The 18,284-nt window shown below is 38.4% G+C and overlaps 2 protein-coding genes across 6 annotated transcripts in view; one reads left to right on the forward strand and one right to left on the reverse strand.

Moving 5' to 3' along the window:
• PLGRKT (plasminogen receptor with a C-terminal lysine) overlaps positions 1–18,284 on the forward strand; it is a 92,402-nt gene that overhangs the window by 47,425 nt on the left and 26,693 nt on the right. Inside the window, exon 1 of one of the 3 annotated variants that reach the window (XM_063423675.1) lies at positions 17,287–17,457. In XM_063423675.1, the coding sequence (XP_063279745.1) occupies positions 17,389–17,457 (69 nt within the window). In that variant the 5' untranslated portion in view covers positions 17,287–17,388. Of the gene's footprint in view, positions 17,458–18,284 lie in introns of those variants that run through there. The other 2 variants (XM_063423678.1, XM_063423679.1) reach the window with 2 other exon arrangements.
• On the reverse strand, positions 831–13,451 carry CD274 (CD274 molecule). Of its 3 annotated transcripts, XM_063423671.1 has the most exons (11): positions 13,168–13,451; positions 12,968–13,041; positions 11,858–11,963; positions 10,766–10,874; positions 8,509–8,577; positions 7,465–7,815; positions 6,732–7,013; positions 5,438–5,548; positions 3,821–3,871; positions 2,811–2,876; positions 831–1,869 (listed from the first exon to the last, which is right to left on the reverse strand). In XM_063423671.1, exons 5-11 carry the CDS (start codon positions 8,561–8,563, stop codon positions 1,847–1,849), a joined length of 939 nt encoding a protein of 312 aa, XP_063279741.1. In that variant the 5' UTR covers positions 8,564–8,577; positions 10,766–10,874; positions 11,858–11,963; positions 12,968–13,041; positions 13,168–13,451; the 3' UTR covers positions 831–1,846. The 3 variants fall into 3 exon arrangements, with proteins under 3 accessions (XP_063279741.1, XP_063279743.1, XP_063279742.1); XM_063423673.1 differs by lacking the exon at positions 12,968–13,041 and having other exon boundaries at positions 13,097–13,451; XM_063423672.1 differs by lacking the exon at positions 13,168–13,451 and having other exon boundaries at positions 10,766–10,812; positions 12,968–13,104.

Consider the following 18,284-nt stretch of genomic DNA (forward strand, 5'->3'; position numbering starts at 1 on the left):
AAAGACCTTAACTTCAGTTCCATAACACTAAGCAAAGCACTGTTAACAGCACTGCCTTGCAAAGGCTTATAAGAACTAACAAGAGGAGAGTTCTTCACTTTTACTGTAATATGCACACAACTTGTCCAGTCTCAAACAGGAAGTAGAAAGTGAAGAGGTCATCTTGTCTGGAAAGGGAATTATTTATGTGGTGATGTGATTCTACATTTTTGTGCTGAGTCAGTCTACAAATGGCCCTGATATTTCAAAAACCCTTCTGTAGATAATTAAAATTTGGCTATCACCTTCAATGACACCCAGATTCAAAAAGCATGTTGGGAAGAGGAGGAGATATTCAAGTTCACATAGTAACCTTGAAGAGTCAAATGGGAACAATCAGTATCAGAATACACAAGATCTGCAATAAATTAGGGGAATCACTTTGTAGCAACTGTTTTACTTAACTGGGGTTGGGCAACCCCATTATGATTCTGAGACACATTTCTCTATTCTACTACATAGGACAGCTTTCTGAGATTATTAAACTCAACTGTACATTAGCTAGTTTGAATACTCCCCACAGTGAAGCCTTGGCATTAATGAATGAGGACAGTGTCCGCAGTCTTGGGACTGCACAATAAATAATTTATATTCAACTGAAAAATAAAGCCTGAATCCAGTGAGATTCCAGTTCTCTGCCGTCTGTTCTTTGTTGGAGCCATTAGAGGGAGATCATGGCTGTAGACTCTTTCCTACAGCTAAATCTTAGATATTGTTTTTTCTCAGAAATATGCACATACAGCTTACATTACTTGCTGACAGGTTAAGGAAAGCAGGAAAAAAAACACGAGAAAAACAAAATGTGTTTTATTAAAAAAATACAATTGTGAAACCATTGTAATAAATTATTTTCACTTGTGTATGATCCCCCCAAAAAGATATGCACTTAGCAAAACATAACATAACAATAACCTGCAAAATGGGATCCAGGAACAGGTTTCTTCAGCGTTTCTATGTAATCACATGTGCATATATTTCAGGTCCTAGAAGTAAGTAGATTTGCCTTTTTCCATTCCCAGGAAAACAAAATGGCCATCTAAAACAAGGGCTGTTCTTCCTAAATGTCCAAAGAATTGTATCATCCCCAAACAGTAAATCAGAAGAGCAACGAGCAGTAACCAGGTAGTGCCAGCTATATCATGAGGAAATTAAATGCCCAAAATGCCTTTCAAGGAAAGGTATCAAAAAGCTCAATATTATTTAATTTCCAAGCCATAGTTGCCAAGCATTTTAAATCATCTTTTTCAGGCTTAGCTGGGAGCATCTGGTATTTTAAGAACTGAAAATGCCCTGTACGTATGTCATCTTGTCTTGTTGCTTCATCATCTTCTATGAGGATCAAAGTATTAAAAAGATTCTTCAAAAGATGGAAAACCAGTTTTATGCAGGAAATGGAGAGCTCAGATGAAGAAGGAAGAAAAAAGGGTTCAGAAGATGACCTATCAAGAACTAAAAATGAAATTCATGATGGTCAGAGACCTAAAGTGCTTTACCTGAAAGATATTTTCAATTAAATATGTCTTTAAAAGATACATTTGCCTAAACTTAAGAAAGTGGAAACTTTGATACTTAAGTAAATGCCTCAGTATCTAGTCTTATACAGAAGCCTACATTCAATAATTTTTTATGCTATAATAATTGTTTTAACTTACATTAACTTCATTTTTTTTCCTGTGTTATAACAATATAGAAGATTAGCATCAAACAATAAATACAAAGAAATAATATCCCCTTTAATAAATAGAGCACAGAACATTTGAGCTGTCAGATCTTCACAATAGAGGAGAACAATCTTCCCCTGCTCTCTCTAGGTCTCTTCAATTTGCATATCTGTAATAAGAAGAATTACAAGAAAAAAATACCAAATTACAAAATTATGAAGGCACAGAACTCTTCATAGCTTTGGGCCCCTTTCCTAGAATTTGGAGGTACCAAAAAGTTTCCTTCATTGTCAAAATCAAACATCTAAAATTAAATTCATTAAAAGATCAAACAGGAAAAGATCATGGGAGGAAATAAAGTGGCAGTTCAAACATAACTGTGGGAAGTTCTCTCTAACAAATACAGTGAGATTGCTGTTGCTTAGGTACCCCTTTCTTTTAAAATTCTTTCAAATACATTTAGTGCTCCATCTGTCAATATTCCCAGTGGCATGTCCCTAGGCCCTTACTCTTTGACTTGGAGATCTACACCTGCAGGACCAGCAGGCTTACCTGAAAGTTTAGTGTAGAAGAGTGTGGCAGGGAAGGGTTTGGGATGCAATTAATGCAAGTGCTTTGGAAGCTAGCAAGAAAGTGAGAGAAAAACCTCAATAATTCCAGCCTCCTGTTCCATACAATGGGATGTTTCATAGATTTAATCATATATTTTCTTGCTTTGTTGACAGAATGGCACAGCTTGGGACCTGCTCAAGTGGCTGTGAGGGGTTTCTGCACCTTACAGGTGTGCATTAACAACTCTTTCTATAGCAAAAAGGCAAGCTGGAAAAAACAACTGGTTTGGGTTGTTAAATATCTCCACATCATGTTTTCCTTTGTATATCTTTTCTTTCTGTTTTAAAAACCAGATTCATTATTTGATGTAACAAACAGTACACAGTAAGTTATGATGGTGAGTTTGTAAGACACACACTGGGAGACTGTATTTCTCTTGAAGTGTCTGTTGAAACAAGAGGCTAAACAAACCAGTCTTGAATTAGTGCTCCAGTGACCAGGGATGGTTTATGCTGTGTGCAATTTGCTACTAATTTTTTATTTGTCATTTATACTTACATTTCAGCTCTCTGTCTTCAAAAGGAGCATCTCTGCCATCATGTGAATTCTTATCTTTTGACAGCTCTGTAAGCAAAGGACATAGATACACACAGCAGTGAGCATAGCTTAAACTTTTCCTATAGTGATAAATCTGTGTTAGAAACTACCACCTCAGGCTGCTCAGGATCTAGAGTGACTTGAATGCAGAGCAAGGGATAAGATTAATGCCAAACACCGTGTTCATTTGGGTAAATATTCTCAAGAGAGTTTTTTGTAGGAAAAACACCAGTGGCTAGCATGAACTAATTTTCACACAGCAATTTAATTTGTGGTGGTCTCCAAAAAACCATACAACAAATTAAAAATAAATAAACCAGTAACCATACAGAGAGGCAGCAAAAGGATTTTAATCTCTTCTTTCCTAGTGTAAATATTAAGTCTCTTCACTCTTCTCTTTGTTTCCTTCAATACCACCTGTCATGGTGCTACTGTCCTTCCAATGAGATTTGTTCATGGTAAAAAACAACAATATCACAACACAGAAACTAAAGCTTCCCTGTGTTTCTCTCAATGGGGCCAAAGTCTCTGTCATGACTCTTGTGACAAAGACCCTCAAATGCACGCTACAATACTGGAGAAAACAGAGGAACATGCCAACACGGTTCAAATTGCAGCACAAAGTCTGCACATCAGGATGTGATACCTTTCTGAGGTATTATTTTCCAGGGAGCCTGTCCCATCCTATTGCAGACTTTCCAAAACACAGCATACTGTTCTGTCCTTTCCTTGTGCTTATCAGGAGTGCATCAGTTCCTGGAACAAGTATGCTTTTCTTTCACATATTCCTTCCAAAAGGAGGAAAAGCCACTCTTCAACTGTAATTTATAGTTGTTATGTAAATGAAATGTAGAAAGCAAAATCGAAGTTGAATTTAATCTCCATTTGGTCATCACCATTGCAAAGTTAATTCTCAAGCAATTATTTCCACAAGAATCACACTTTGCTAGATTTAAGTCATATGTACATACTTGCTATTGATGAACTCGCCACAGGTATTCTGTTGCCCTTGTTTTCTCTAGCTGAAAGAAAACAAAAGAGAAAGAAATTTAAAGAACCATCCAAAATGCTGGCTTTAGATCTAATGAGGAGCTTAAACACATTGGTGGGATGGGCACATTTAGCATAGTGTAATCATTTGTTCTCAAAACACTAAATTCCTTCAAAGACTTTAAAATAAATTCTTCATTGCTCCCAGTCTGCTGGTTTCCTTTCCCACTTCCTTTTTTTTTGTTTCTAAGCCAGAACTTCTTTGATACTATACACTAACACTGGAAAATACTTGTTCAAATGGTTTCCCGTTGCATATTTTCACCCAGAATTTGAACATATCAGAAAACAGGGAACAAAAGGGGAGATCATCTTCTCAGTGCTTTTTGAGGGCTAAAAGGCCCACATTCTGAGAAAATCACTTGCTGGGTAACCCAGGACAGCTTAGGGTGTAAGACAAAAACCTATTGTCACTAGTTTAGCTTTTGAATCAACTTGTATTTTATCACACACACACAGAGGCACACACACACTCACACATGTATGTGTGTATATATAGATAAATATGAAACCTAATGTGATACACATTATCACATACAGACACAAACAATAAATATTAGTTAGGCAGCCTAGGAAACTTCTGACCTTCACTGAAATCCCCAGTGGGATTCTTTTGAGCAGTCAAGGATTTTGCTGTCCCTTCTTCCACTTTCATGTTCACTCCTATTCCTATCATGTTGTTAGGGCAAGTATATTATTATACCTGCAGGGTTACCTACAGGCTTTTTGCAGCCTTTTAGAATCACCTGGGAGCCTGTTAAGCTTATGAATACTTCTCTCAGAATGTTTCCATAGCTGCCCCATTCCCCCACCCAACCTATGAAATAAAAGGAAATTACAGTAATTCTTTCAGTTTAAGTAACAAGGTTAACCCTCCTTTTATGTATATTTTGGGTGCTAACTATATTCTTTTCATACTCAGATAACCTAAAAATTATTTCTCCAAGTTTTTCTTTTGTGAGCTAGCAAGTGAAAACAAATTATTGCCAATGCTTTAACTTTTCAACATCCTGTGATGCTGAAAATGTCCAATATTAATTTGTGAACTGAGAAAGCTCAAAACTTAGTAAGGAAATCAGTGAAATGGTATGAAGACTGAGTGAGAATACTCTCTTAAAAAACAGGTGCTTACGGTTCACTGAACTTTTTCAGAGAATGCAGAAAAAGAATCACTAAAAAATCTCCAGTGCCCTATCTGCTACCAGCTCTTTCTGGTCCCCAGTCAAAAAGGAGGACACAGAACAGGAATCTTCAATTTCCAGTAGGTAAAAAAAGTGCTCTAATGTTGGAATAGGTTAGAGACTAATCTTACTGCTATACATCTTTAACTGTAAGAAAGATTGACAGACATACATGGGTAAGTTGTTTGTGAGGGGCTGATAACCTGTTTCACTCTGTCAACTTGCTAGTATCTACCCAAGTGCAGCAAAGAGAAATAAACAATGTGGTAAAAAATTGTCTCATTCCACTCAGCAAGGATGAATTAACAGAGCAGATTGATAATAACTGAAATACTCTAAAATAAATAATTTGTGTACCTTTTCTTATGCAGAGCAGAAATAGAAGCCCTGATCCAACAAAAGCAGTAACAATGAGAGCTACTCCAACAAAACGTCTGCTCTCAGTCTGGAGAATGCCATCAGTTGAATCTTCAAGTAAAACAAGTCAGGGATAAGACATTACATAATTGCGTAAGATCCTCCCTTTGCCTTTCATTTTCATTTTTGCTATAAGCAGTTAAGACATGCCAACAACAACATTATAGATTATGTCTAAGGTCAGGTGCTAATGGTACACTTAACACTTTTTTCAAATAAGGGGTGGGGTGGGAAGAACATATTTGTCTTTGTTCTCTGCATCATGCCTTTGATCTCATCAGAATTCTCCTTGTCAAAGTGTTACATTTGGTTTCGTTTCCCATCAGGATTACAGGAAAGAGCTAATTGAGAAAGAAGATGGAGAGTTCCTTTCATCTGGTAAAGCTCTAAAGCTATGCAAAGGGTAAATTATGTCCTTGAATCCCAGATATATTTCTTGTTAAAATCAAACGTGCCCACTGAAAGAATGACTTGGCTTTGTCACTGTAGCCTGCCTGTTTCAAACCCTTGTGAGGCCCAAAAAGTGTGCCCTCACAGGTGTTCTTAAAACTAGGTGGTGAACTGGACCAGGGAAATGACCTGATGAAGTAACAGTTTGACAAGGAGAAATACTATTTTTGAGTTGGATCTGGTCTCCAATCTGGTTGAAAACATATCAGGCTACAATCCAGAAAAGAACAGGCAAAAGCAAAAGCAGCAGAGGAGCTGCCGAGTTAAAAGGTATAATTAGGAACTGTATTTGTTTTGTCCATTTATGAATTTTCCTTCCATTTAGACTTCTTGAGGGGAAAAAAAAGTGTATAATTAGTTACATTTAAATATGCTCAGAGCTGTAGTGGCAGGAAAAGACCATATTGTTCAAATGTATGTCAAAGTAATCATCAACAAAATAGAATATTCTTGGAAGATGTGTTTAATTTATATGGGAGTATTTAATTTCCAGGTGCTGAGCTGCATGTCTTCCAAGTAATGGAACTTTTTAAACATTTGGACTCAATTTTCACATACCTGCAGGTTACACAACATTCCCGTCTTTAAATTCTGACCATGCATTCATGATGAACATGTGAAACATGTGAAAGCATGCATTAATAACAAAACTTAATGACACAGGTATTTTGTTCTAGTCTCTTCAAAATTAGGAAAGAGAAACAAATTGTGGCTGATTCAACTGGGACAAAATTACATTAGCACTTTGAAGTGTACTACTGTAAATGAAATTTAGAAATGTTACCTGCAATGTGTAAAATGGCAGATGTGTTTTCTTGCAGCTCTTTATTCCAGAATATACAGTAAAAAATCTCATCAATTTCACTTTTGATTATAAGGGTACTTGTCACTCGGTACAACTGGTCACTTCCAGTTTCAAATCTTGTGTTAGCCTTATCAGTCAAATCTTCATGGTTTCTGTTTTTCCATATCACTTCAGCTTCTGGATATCCTTCTGACTGACATGTCAATTCCCATTCGTTGTGTCCTGTGTTCACCACTCCTTGGTTTATAATTCTGTAAGGAGCTAAACAATTGGAAAAAAAAAATCATTACTCACAGGAAACTTGAAGAACAGCCTGTATTAAATGCAAGACACCTTTTCTTAGCCCCCTGGGTTAAGTTTCAGCTTAGATTTTGACAGGAAAAGTAAGTAACACTATTGTGTCTGTTACTAGAGGTACAGGATTTATTACAATTTTGATGTGGTTTAGAAAGCTCAATAGGCTTTATGGTCTTTGTACTGTCTACATAGTTTTGCAATCCCATTCCTTACTTGTCATCGGGGACTTAGAGGACAGAACACAGATTCAGACTAAACAGATGTGCAAAGCTATACAGCTGCACAAGCACCAGCAGACAGCTCCTTGTCTTCAATGAGGTTTCTTTAATTGCTAATGCAGATACGTCTTACTTCAGGGTCTCTGACATCTTCTAAGTGTATCAGGGTATTGAACCTCTGGTAGTGGCACACGCACCCTTAACTTTCAGATGGATTGTCTTGTAGTCAGCTCCCCCATAGATAATGACACAGCGGTAATCCCCTGCGTCTCTGAGCTTCACGTCACTGATCTGAAGGAGAGACTGTCCCAAGTTCAGATTCTCTTTCAACAATTTTATTCTTCCCCTAAAGTCATCATGCTGATTTCTGAAGTCTTCCTCTCCATTGTGAAGTTCATAAACCTGCTTCGACTCATCTTTCTTTTCCCAGCTGACACTTAATTCTCTAAACTCTAATTTCCCATTCACTGGAAATGTGCATTCCATGGTCACATTGTTCCCACGTTCCACAGTGCAGAGTGACTGAGGAGCTTCAACAGTGAATAAAGCTGAAAAACAAAATTTGGAAGAAAACTTAGTTTTTCAATAATACACCTAATCTTAGAAGTCATGTCTCATCATATCTATAGGAAATTTTAAGGACTAAAGTATCTTCTCTGAAGAGTAACTGAAAAGTTAAACATTTTGGTATGTACTTGTCCAAGTGTGTGACAAAACACAAGACCTCTGCTGTATGCAGACACAATGGACACTTATACCTGCAGACACCTGCTTTGTGCACACACACACACTGTGATGCTGTGCTACAAACAGCAAACTGTATTTGCACAGCCCCTCAGCTGTTGCTTTGAGAACACTGCTGTGGTAACAGGCAAGTGTTAGTGCTTCAAATGGGAATGTTCTCTTTGCATAAATGTTTTTACCCACAATGTTAAGGAGTACACAACAATCCTGAGGTTTGATAGAGCCTAGAAAACATTTTGTGTAATGCTAGTGGTATCTTGTTTGAAATCGTGCCTCTGCTGGAACACTGACGGGGATTTTAACCTGGCCCCATATCAAAATACATGCATCTACTTTAACGTAAAGCCATGCCTAGACCTTTTTATTTAAAACATTAATGAAAAACCTAAAATGCAAGCAGCTGAAGGAAAGCTGGGGAAATTAGCATTTCTGTGCCTATACATGGAAAGAAAACATACTAAAACAGTTCTACTGCTTTTTACAACTTGCCTTCTTACCATTTAGGAAATGCCAGTAGAATAAAAATATGTACAAAAACAAAGGCCTTCCCATGATGTAGATTGAACCTAAAATGATAAAATAATAGACAAATATAAACACATACTCATTTTCTGACTTGCGCTTATTCAGTTAAATACTTTATAGTCAGTGCACACAAAGAACTGGACAGAAGACACTGAATTTAAAAACAGGACGAAACTGTACCCAGTAGATAATCAGGCAGAAGAAACCTTCCTGTATGGGTGGGTCCAGGAAAAACATCTTACTTTATTTGCTTTAAACATCTGTTCTTGGCTCTGGCTAAACAGGTGCTTTATCATTATCTGTTGAATAGTAAATAAGTACTCACAAATACCCAGTTGTTCCTGTAACTGTAGCAGGAAATGTTGCTCCTAATAGGAGAATGAATTTTCTACACTCAGTCAGTGCAGGAAATAGAACTTGGTTCTTCCCCACCTGCTTGCTTTACTTTAACATACTGTGAATACACCCTACTTTTTTACCCTGGTCCTACAGTACACATCAGAAAGCTCAGTAAGTTACATACATTCTGAAAACAATTAATGCAGTAATTAATCTCATAACATGTATTTACACAATAACAACTATTTATCAACTAATCACACAATAGTGCCTTTGTAAAAAAGTGACAAAGTCAGTTAATCTACAAGCAGAATCTATTGCATTGAATTTCTGCTGTTTTACCTCTGAATACAAAAGTAATTTCACTTTTCTGTCAGAAGTTTTTCCCCTCTTTATTGACATAGGTTTTACAGTCCTACCCAACATTTTAACATTTTAAAATGCTTATTAATATCAACTCGTACATTTAATCTTCACACACCCACTACTTTTAGTAAATATGTATTTTAAGTCAGAACAGTAGTAATATCCAGTAGTGCCATCGTTTTTCAAATTACTGTTAAGAAAAATTCAAACACCCTAACAGATATCTTTCATGAATACAGAAAATGGTAGATTTTTTTTCCTAAATAAAATCCTAATTTTGGATACCCAAACATCCACAAAAATAAGGAAGGATTGCCTTTAGCTGTTTTCTAGTGGTAGTTTCAGAATTTGTGTAGCAAATTAGACAACTGTAATACATGTGACACTTCCTAACTGATGAAATTCTATCTTGACTGCCATTCTTCACCATTTTTATAAGATGTTTTGTCCTTCTTTCTCTGACTGTCAGCTTTAAGATGATAGTGAAAAAACAATACTGTCCTTAATTCATAAGACACACATGCCTTTACAGTGCTGTGGCTTAAGGGAGCTAGGCTCCTTATAACAATTTGATTCAAGCTACTTCTTTTCCTCATATTCCTGCTGCCTGATCCCAACATTTGATTTGCAACAGGTAATGCATATGAAGCTGAGAAAGGGAGGCGATCCACTGCATTATGAACAATGTAAGCATGGTCTGAAAACAGGTGCAGGAAAAATACAAAGAAGATTCTTAAGGTGCGAGACCTGATTAATTGATAAATCCCAGGCTTCATAAAGTGGTTAGGTACCAGACTTACTCCTTAGCCACAAGTGATGACCTTGAAAGCACTATAAAATGGCAGCCCAGTCCTGTGGGTTCCCAAGAGCTTCTCTGAACACATATACATCAGAATGCCTCCATCATGATTTCCCTGCTTGAGTAACAAGCACTCCAGACCACCAACAAAGCTCCAAATTAAAGCTTCTCAAACCAGATGGAGATATACCAATCTCACAAATGTGCCATGATCACCCTTATTCTCGAGACAAGCCTGCCACTGAGACTGACTGGGTATTGTTGTGTACTCTTCATGTCAGAACGACCAGAGTTAGAGCACAGTCGGAGTCTTTTTTTTTTTTTTTTTTTTTTTTTTTTTTTTTTTTTTTTTTTTTTTTTTTTTTTTTAAGAAGAGGCTGTAGACTGCTCAGAACAAAGCAGACTGCCTGAACTAGTACATAGTACTAGTTTGTTCCACAGTTGGAACAAACAGTATGTGCACTACAGTCAGGATACTAAAAGATACCCATACTCCTGCCTGCAACCTCTATCCACCTTTTTGACAGGAAAACAGAATGTTGGCATGATCTCCAGGACAGGGTGTTCTGATTAACTCATGGAAGACAGATGACAGCAAGTTAGCTTTTATAGTACTAAGCCCCATGTTTATGTCCTGCAATTGCTGAAATTTATTAGCATGCTTTTTCCCATTGTAGAAGAAAACAAGCTTTACAATACACAAAAGAAGTATGAGTATTACTTACAAATTTCCTCAAGACTGAGAAAGTTTGCTGCTGTATTCAATTTTTCACTTTCAGAGGGAAAAGATGGTGATCCAGGTCAAATCCAGGTGCGCATGCAAAAAGAAAACCACTGCAATAATCATTATAGAACCTTCTCTTGTTTTATCCTGAGCAGAAGGATCATCTGGATCAGTTTGAGACCTTGCTATCTGCTTACTGTTTTTCTTACAGAACCTACCACAATGCCCTTTCTGTCCTTCTGCCAGCTTCCTATGTCTGTGGCAAATAGATTTTTAAAAGCAAAATATATTCCCTGTGCAAATTGCTCCTCAGTACTGCTGCTGCATGTTTGTGCCGCAATCAAATGAAAAAGACAGGAAAACCAGAACTATTTGTCAAAAGACTTCATGTGACAACTTAAATGCTGACATGAGTATACCTACGTCTTTAGGAAACTTCCCCATTATTGGAAAGTTCCCCAGTAGGGAAAATTCTGTATTGCTAACAGTGGTTCACTGTAACCAAAGACATAAATGTTGCAAAAATTAGAACATAAAATGCCATGGGCATTTTAAGAAACATGTTATCCCGTCAAAGCTGTATGTGAGCACCAGTCCTTGGAACACTAACTGCAAGTGGTCTTCCATCTACACAGAGTCAGATTATTAATCTCAAGCAGTGTGAAACAGCTGGTAACATCAACTAGAACTTTCTACAAAAGTTTCTCATGTCCGTAAAGGTAATAGGAATAGGAAAAATGCAAGAATAACAGGAAAAGCATTTTCCACCCTTCTCTTGTAAAGACAGATATTCTCTTCCAAAGATTTGGTCACAATGAAGGCCCCTTGCCTTGCTACTGTATAGTAAAAGAAGAGTTCTTAATCCTATGCGCTATGTTAGAAAAAAATAAAGAACACTGACTTTTTAATTTTCTTGACTCTAGAAGTCATTGAAGAATACAGAATCCCTCCTGCCCTCTCAAATGTTAGAAGCAAAAGGATGTACCCACATTAACTTGTAGATTGTAGTGAGAGAACTGGGTCAACAGCACAAAATACGACTCTAAACATACGGTTCAGTATAAATTAATTCTCTTAAGTTGTCCTCACATACCTCAGAAAAGGGTTGAAATTCTCAGAAGAGTTAAATTACTGTGAAATGACCACTCTAAAAATTTTCAGTATTTTCTTCTTTCCACTTGACAGCCCACTCACAGTATCTGTGATGGAAGAAAAAACACATCATGTACAAAACTGATTAAGGTTAGTGTTTTATTTGATGTTTGAGATGAATGTGGAAACAGTGGTATGTAAAATAGCTGAATTTAACATTTAGGTTGTAATAACCGTGTAAGATTGAGAGGGTAGATATCTGCAGTAGGTGAGACAGATGAATGTTAATTTCCACTGGTTTTTTTTGCTGCTCTTAAAAATAGGCTAAATTATATTGTCTCAGTAAAGGAAAAAAAGGTGCAACAGAAAGAAACTGAAACACATTTATAAAATAGTGTGAGATCAGATAAGCCGCTGATGAAATGACCTTTCAATGTCAGGAAATTAGTTTCTGCTTTCTCATCACTTGTTCCCAAGCCACAGGGCTGCATATTCCATGTAAATGCTTAGCAGCAAATAAAAGACCAGGACAGATGGGGTTTGTTTTGTTAAGTTTCTTTTTGTTCTTATTGTTTAATTTTGTTGTATATACACACATACTCCTATATGTATATATACACACATACACATCTACATGCAAACACATTTTACTGCACAGTTCTATACTGCAGTGGTGGGATTTGAGTTTTGGGATTTTTTCACCTGTTGTACAACAAACTTTCCAGACACCTATCTCAGTCTTGCCCGTCACCGGGCATTCCCAAGGACAGCAAACGCCCTCGGCGAGAACGCACCCGGGCAGCCTCGGGCGGCCGCCGGCGCCGTGGTCGCCTCAGGGCGGGGTGAGATCGGTGCAGCCCCGCAACCCGCAGAGCTGCGGGCGGCTCTTCCCGGGCCGCGGCTCATCTCTGCCTGGCGGCTTTCTCCGCGGCCGCCGAGGCTGTACGGAGTGTCTCCCACCCCACCTCGGCCCGACTTCTGTCGGACCAGGTGTGTCACGCCCCGGCCCCGGCCCCCCCCGCTGCCAGGCAGTGCCGGGAACTGCTCCGGTCCGCGGCCCTTCGCGGAAACCCATCCCGAAAACCCCCCGCGCCGTGCTCCTAAGCCTCACGTTTCCCAGCGCTTCAGCTGTGGCGGAACAGGGAGTTCTCCAGGCAACTTGTCTGTTCCTGAAAGCCGAGAGCTCTAGAAAACAAAACCAAAAGCGGCATCAGTACCTCCCCTCCCCTGCTTCCCTTACCTTCCCCCTCCGCCCGCTTTTTTTAACATGGTGAAATCACTTGCTAAACAAATGACTTAGATAACTGATACATTCTCATGCGGAAAATGACTGGTGTCAAAAGACAATTGTGACACAGGACCCAGGATATCCGTAAATTCTAGGAGCTATGTCCTGCTTCTCCACAGACAAGGAAGCAATTTATTTAAATAGCTCTGTTCCCTGCCACTTAAGGAGTCTTCTGGGAGACAAACCTCCAATTTAAGAACGTGATAATACAATCTGGAAATACAATGTTGTGTATAGTTTCTTTGCTGCGATAACATTTATGTTATGAAACATAACCCTAACAACATCTCAGCCATAACTTTTCTACAAGAAAGCAACCCTGAAATAAGAATATTACTCAGAACATTAGCTAGACTCAGCCATTGTGAGCACTGTTTACTAAAGAGTATATTTACAGAGTGAAATACAAATCAAATACAAAATTGTGATCCATGGTAGCATACGCGTCTCAGAGATGTGTACTGAAGGAGGGGAAGGACACCCAAACCCCTACACTCTCTATGCCCTAAGCATCAGTTACTGCTACCTGCAAGTATGTAGTTAATGGTTTTATGAGCCATAAGCCATCAGGTGGCTGAGAACCACAGGAATCCCCTCCTGGAAGCCTTTGGGTTTTCTGTTGATACAGCACACTGATGTGGAGGTTTTTAACGACAGTCAGTGTATTTGTGTTCAAATCTTCCAAAACCATATAACATGAGTCCCTCAGAAAGAAGGATGTAGACTCCTCTACACACCCCTCACATACACCACCAGAGAGACAATGACTGCTGTCCCTGCTGCTTCCAGGCCCTTCCCAGGGGATATCAGCCCAACAGATACCCATCTCCACAAGTGCAGAGGAGCACAGAGGCCTCAAAGCAGGTAGCAGCCCAAATAAAGGACTCAGAGGAAACTCATATTTTAATAAGCCTCAAATAGTTTAGCACTAAACATGACATTTGTAAATGGCAAATTTACTTACACAGCTATGTGGTGTACATGAGTTACAAAGCAGTCACAAAACCAGACAAAACAATCATAAACCAAGCTGTGAAGTTTCTTTCCAGTAAGAACAAAAATGACTACAAAAACATTCCCAGAATGAAGTGGAAGCTTCTAGTTTATGATAAATGCTTTAAGTTAACTAAGAAGACCAAATAACATAGGGACTTCCCCTACAGAAAAAAAAAAAATCAGACCAAAACCTCAAAAAACCACACACACACACAAAAAAACCCACAACCCAACCAAAAACACACACACAAAAAAAGGTGTCAAAGGTACAGGTTTATCTTAGCTCTGTGGCTCTGTGTAGCTGCTGGGATTTTCCTTCACATGAGTCCTATTTTCAGAAGTTAAGTAGTAAAACAAAAAAAATAGGTAAAAATCTTCAAGGTTGTAATCATCTTTCTTTATTAAAGTAGAGTATTAGAAAACTGGATTGTTTTGCTGAACATTGATTCCTAAAATCTAAAAAAAAAAGAAAAAAAAAAGTTATTGTCACAAGTTAAATAATCAGTTATTATGGGGTTAAGATGTCTTATGGTCATCTATGTTTACAGTCAGTACACTTCTAGCATACTCAAGTAAATATACTATTGTAAAACAAGAAAACTGGCTTGCTAAATACTACAAATTCAGGACATTGATCTGTATTTCTTTCAAACTAGATATTTTGATTGATAGATTTAATTTTGTACATAATCATTCAAATGAAAGAATAAAATTAAATCCATCAGGCAGACTGATACAGATATATCCTATTTGCTAGATAATTGTTCTACAGGCTATCTCTAGCATGCTGTTTCCTTCTCAATCTGGATTATATAATTGAATGGAATAATTAATTATTCTCTTAATTAATTAACATCCAAATCATTATGGTAAAATTCAAACTGATGCATCCTAGTGCACTACATATAAAGATAAGAGAAAGAATGCTTGCTTTCTTTCAAATACTTCTTCTGGTTATAATTCTATGTTCCTCCTTCTTCCTCATCATGTAAAAATAAATTACGCAATAAACATCTGCATTGGCACAAATGATAACTAATTCCATTTTTAATTGACTCAATTTCTTTTGTTAGGTATCACTGTCAACATTTCCAAAGTTCAGTTCTTTTTGTACCAGTGTTTTGTGGAGAAGATACATCTTATAATTTAAATATTATTTTTAAAATATGACAAGAAAAAAGGAGACATGATTGCCTGTCTAATGGCTGCCAGATCTGTGTTACTATGAAATGTCTTTATGACTGTGCATGGGTCTTCTGTGCTGCTAATGACAGCAATACCTGTAGCTTTCTGGACTAGAGAAACACTGCCTGCCTTCAGAAATGCTGACCATCTAACAGCACTGTGCAATATATGATGCTGTCTGATTTTTTCCTGGGGGCTCTATACCATGACCTGACAGACTGGGCATTGGAACAGGAGAGGCTCTGTCCCCCAGTGTGGTGCCATCAATATTGACAATATCAATGAAATCACATAATTCAGCTCAAGTCTGGAGCTGCAAGTGGTACCAACAAAGAGAGGCAAGAGCTGCAGCCGCTGCTGCAGGGGGGTTCCTGCCAGTGTTTGCAGTCTGATGTAGCTAAAAACCAGCCTCCCACAGGCATGAATCTTAGAGGCTTCTTACGCTCTATGGAAACTAGCCTCCATTCTCCATGCTACTTCTTAAATCCTAGATCCTTTCTTCGGAAACCAGTACTGTTTCTGTAGCAATAAGTCACGGTTCTGCCTCTCCACCTCTCCCTCATCTATTCCTGTATGATTGAAGTCTGCTACCCCATCGTGCTAACCCCTCCACAGAAAGCAGATCTCTGTGACACAGAGTCTGCCAGAGGCACCGTATAGAGGTCTACTACACTCTGAAACACCTTTCTTCTCAAGAAAAGATGTGGACAGACCTAAATGTTTTGCTTAGTTGCAAGGGTCTCAGTGGGTGAAGATGGATGGTATCTTTGGTAACCTGCTTTGAAAGAACATTATATTCTCACAAATTTATCAGTGAAACACCCATCAACCACAAGTCTCTCTGATTAAGTCAGTGGCTGCCAGTGCAGTAGTGCCATCTTGCGTGGAGCTGGAGTATACCAAGAAAGTTCTCTCCCGGATCTCTGCTGCATCAGAGATCCAGGGGAGAAATTAAATTCTTGTTAAATATTCCAAAAAGTCACAACCCTTTTCAAAATATCACTAAAATAGTTCTTGGAAGTTCTTTACTTCAAGTTTTCTACATCAAGTAAAAATGCTAAACAAGTTTCCACAACAGAGAAATCATTTTTTCTCCCTTACTTTTCTCTCTTTTTCTGCTGTACCAGTAATAATAATAATAATAATAATAAATAAATAAATAAATAAATAAATAAATTTTTTAAAAGGGGGGGTAGTGGGGGAGAAAAAATGAGAAGACAGCTGTCTTCTCAGTATTTTTAACAAAACTATTTGAAAAATGCCTGAATTTAGAAAATAAGTATTGGCAAAAACAACATTTGCAGGTCAAGATGTCAGCAGATTGAATGAGTAGACTGTCTCTGGAAAAACACTAAATCTTGTGGTAAGACAAGATGTCAAATTACTCTATGAGATGGTGTTTGAAGTGCCGTGTATCCTCACAGACTTAAGTTGGAAAACTGAATGAGATACTCTTTAGTGCCAAAAGAATTCTGGATATTACAGATAGGTGCTAGTATAATCAGGGTTGTAGGTTTGATCTTGTATGGGCCATTCACATAAGAGTCGGACTCGGTGATCCTTGTGGGTCTCTTCCAACTCAGAATATTCTGCGATTATGTAATTCTAGCACTTATTTGTGTCACTGACACAAATAATGCTGTGTCACTGACAGAGCATAATTTCTGACTCAATATTTTTAAAATTGAAAATTTAATTTCTTTGGAGTTCAAAGCCGAATTATGGATGTAATTATGGATGATGATGCCATGAAAACATTCTTACACATGATGAAAGGCAGAGCAAGATAAGTTAAGCGACAAAGGCATTTTAAATTATTTTCCTTGTTTATTTATATGTATTGTCTAGACATATCACACCCGAGTGGTGAGCCTACCAGGGCCTGTCTATTCATATGGGATGAGTTCAAATTTCCTGAGACAGTTTGTACAGCCGAAGGGGAGGGGAGGAAGAGGGGGCGGGACGCAGGACAGGCTCCTCCCGGGGGCGGCTCTCCTCTTCCTCACTCGGTTCTCCCGGCTCCCCGCTTCTCCCACCTCGTGTCTTGTGCCGTGCAGGGCGCGATGGGGTTCGTCTTCTCGAAGGCCATGAACGACAGCCTGAAGGGGCAGCAGGAGTTCATGCGGCTGCAGGTAACAGCGAGGCCGGCGGCGGTGCGGGGAAGCCGTGCTGCCGGCGCAGGGCTGGGCGGCAGCTGCACCTGCTGAGCTTTGCTCTCCTCCAGGGTTAAAGGTGCGCCCTTTACCTGCTCCGCCAGCTGCCGTGTGTTGACCGAGCACAGCAGGTTCAGGCGTGTCAAGGACCTCTGCTCGGTGCCAAAGGACTTCCTCAACAGTCTGTCTTAACAAACTGTAAAAGTGGAAACTGTCGTTAAAGCAGCCAGACTAAAAACAGTTCTAGTAAACCCACTTTAAAAAGTAGATTTATGCTGAGGTTGAGCTGTGTTACTGCACTGTAACACTGCAGTTAAGAAACGCGGATGTGTTAAAGTGAATCAGTTATAATGGAGTTACAGAAACATGGACATTATACTCTTAACATACATTAGTCAAATATGTTTCAATGCTTCCACTATTTAAAAAAAAAAAAATCTCTCAAACCAGTTCTTTCTTTAAGTTCAATGAGATAACTGCAGCTATTCATTTTTCTAGAATCCTCAGACAAAGGCATGGAGATGTTTTATTCCCTCTCATAAAATAAGAAAATACCAGCAGAGAAAAAGAAAAACCAGTTTGATTAGGGTTCAGAAAGTTGTACTGAACGGGCCTACAGTATAGCACTAGCTTTCTGATTCGTTGTCAATATGTTGTAACTTACATGTAATATATGCTAAGTGCTGGAATATAATGTGATGGGTTTAGATGGAGTTTGTTCCTTTAGTTTTGCATTTAAATTGAACACACTAAATTTTTAGAATGTTTAAAGTAGTGATGGATGAACTTCCAGTTTGCTAAATTGC

This window comes from Prinia subflava, chromosome Z (assembly GCF_021018805.1).
Source record: "Prinia subflava isolate CZ2003 ecotype Zambia chromosome Z, Cam_Psub_1.2, whole genome shotgun sequence".
NCBI classification, from domain to species: Eukaryota; Metazoa; Chordata; class Aves; order Passeriformes; family Cisticolidae; genus Prinia; species Prinia subflava.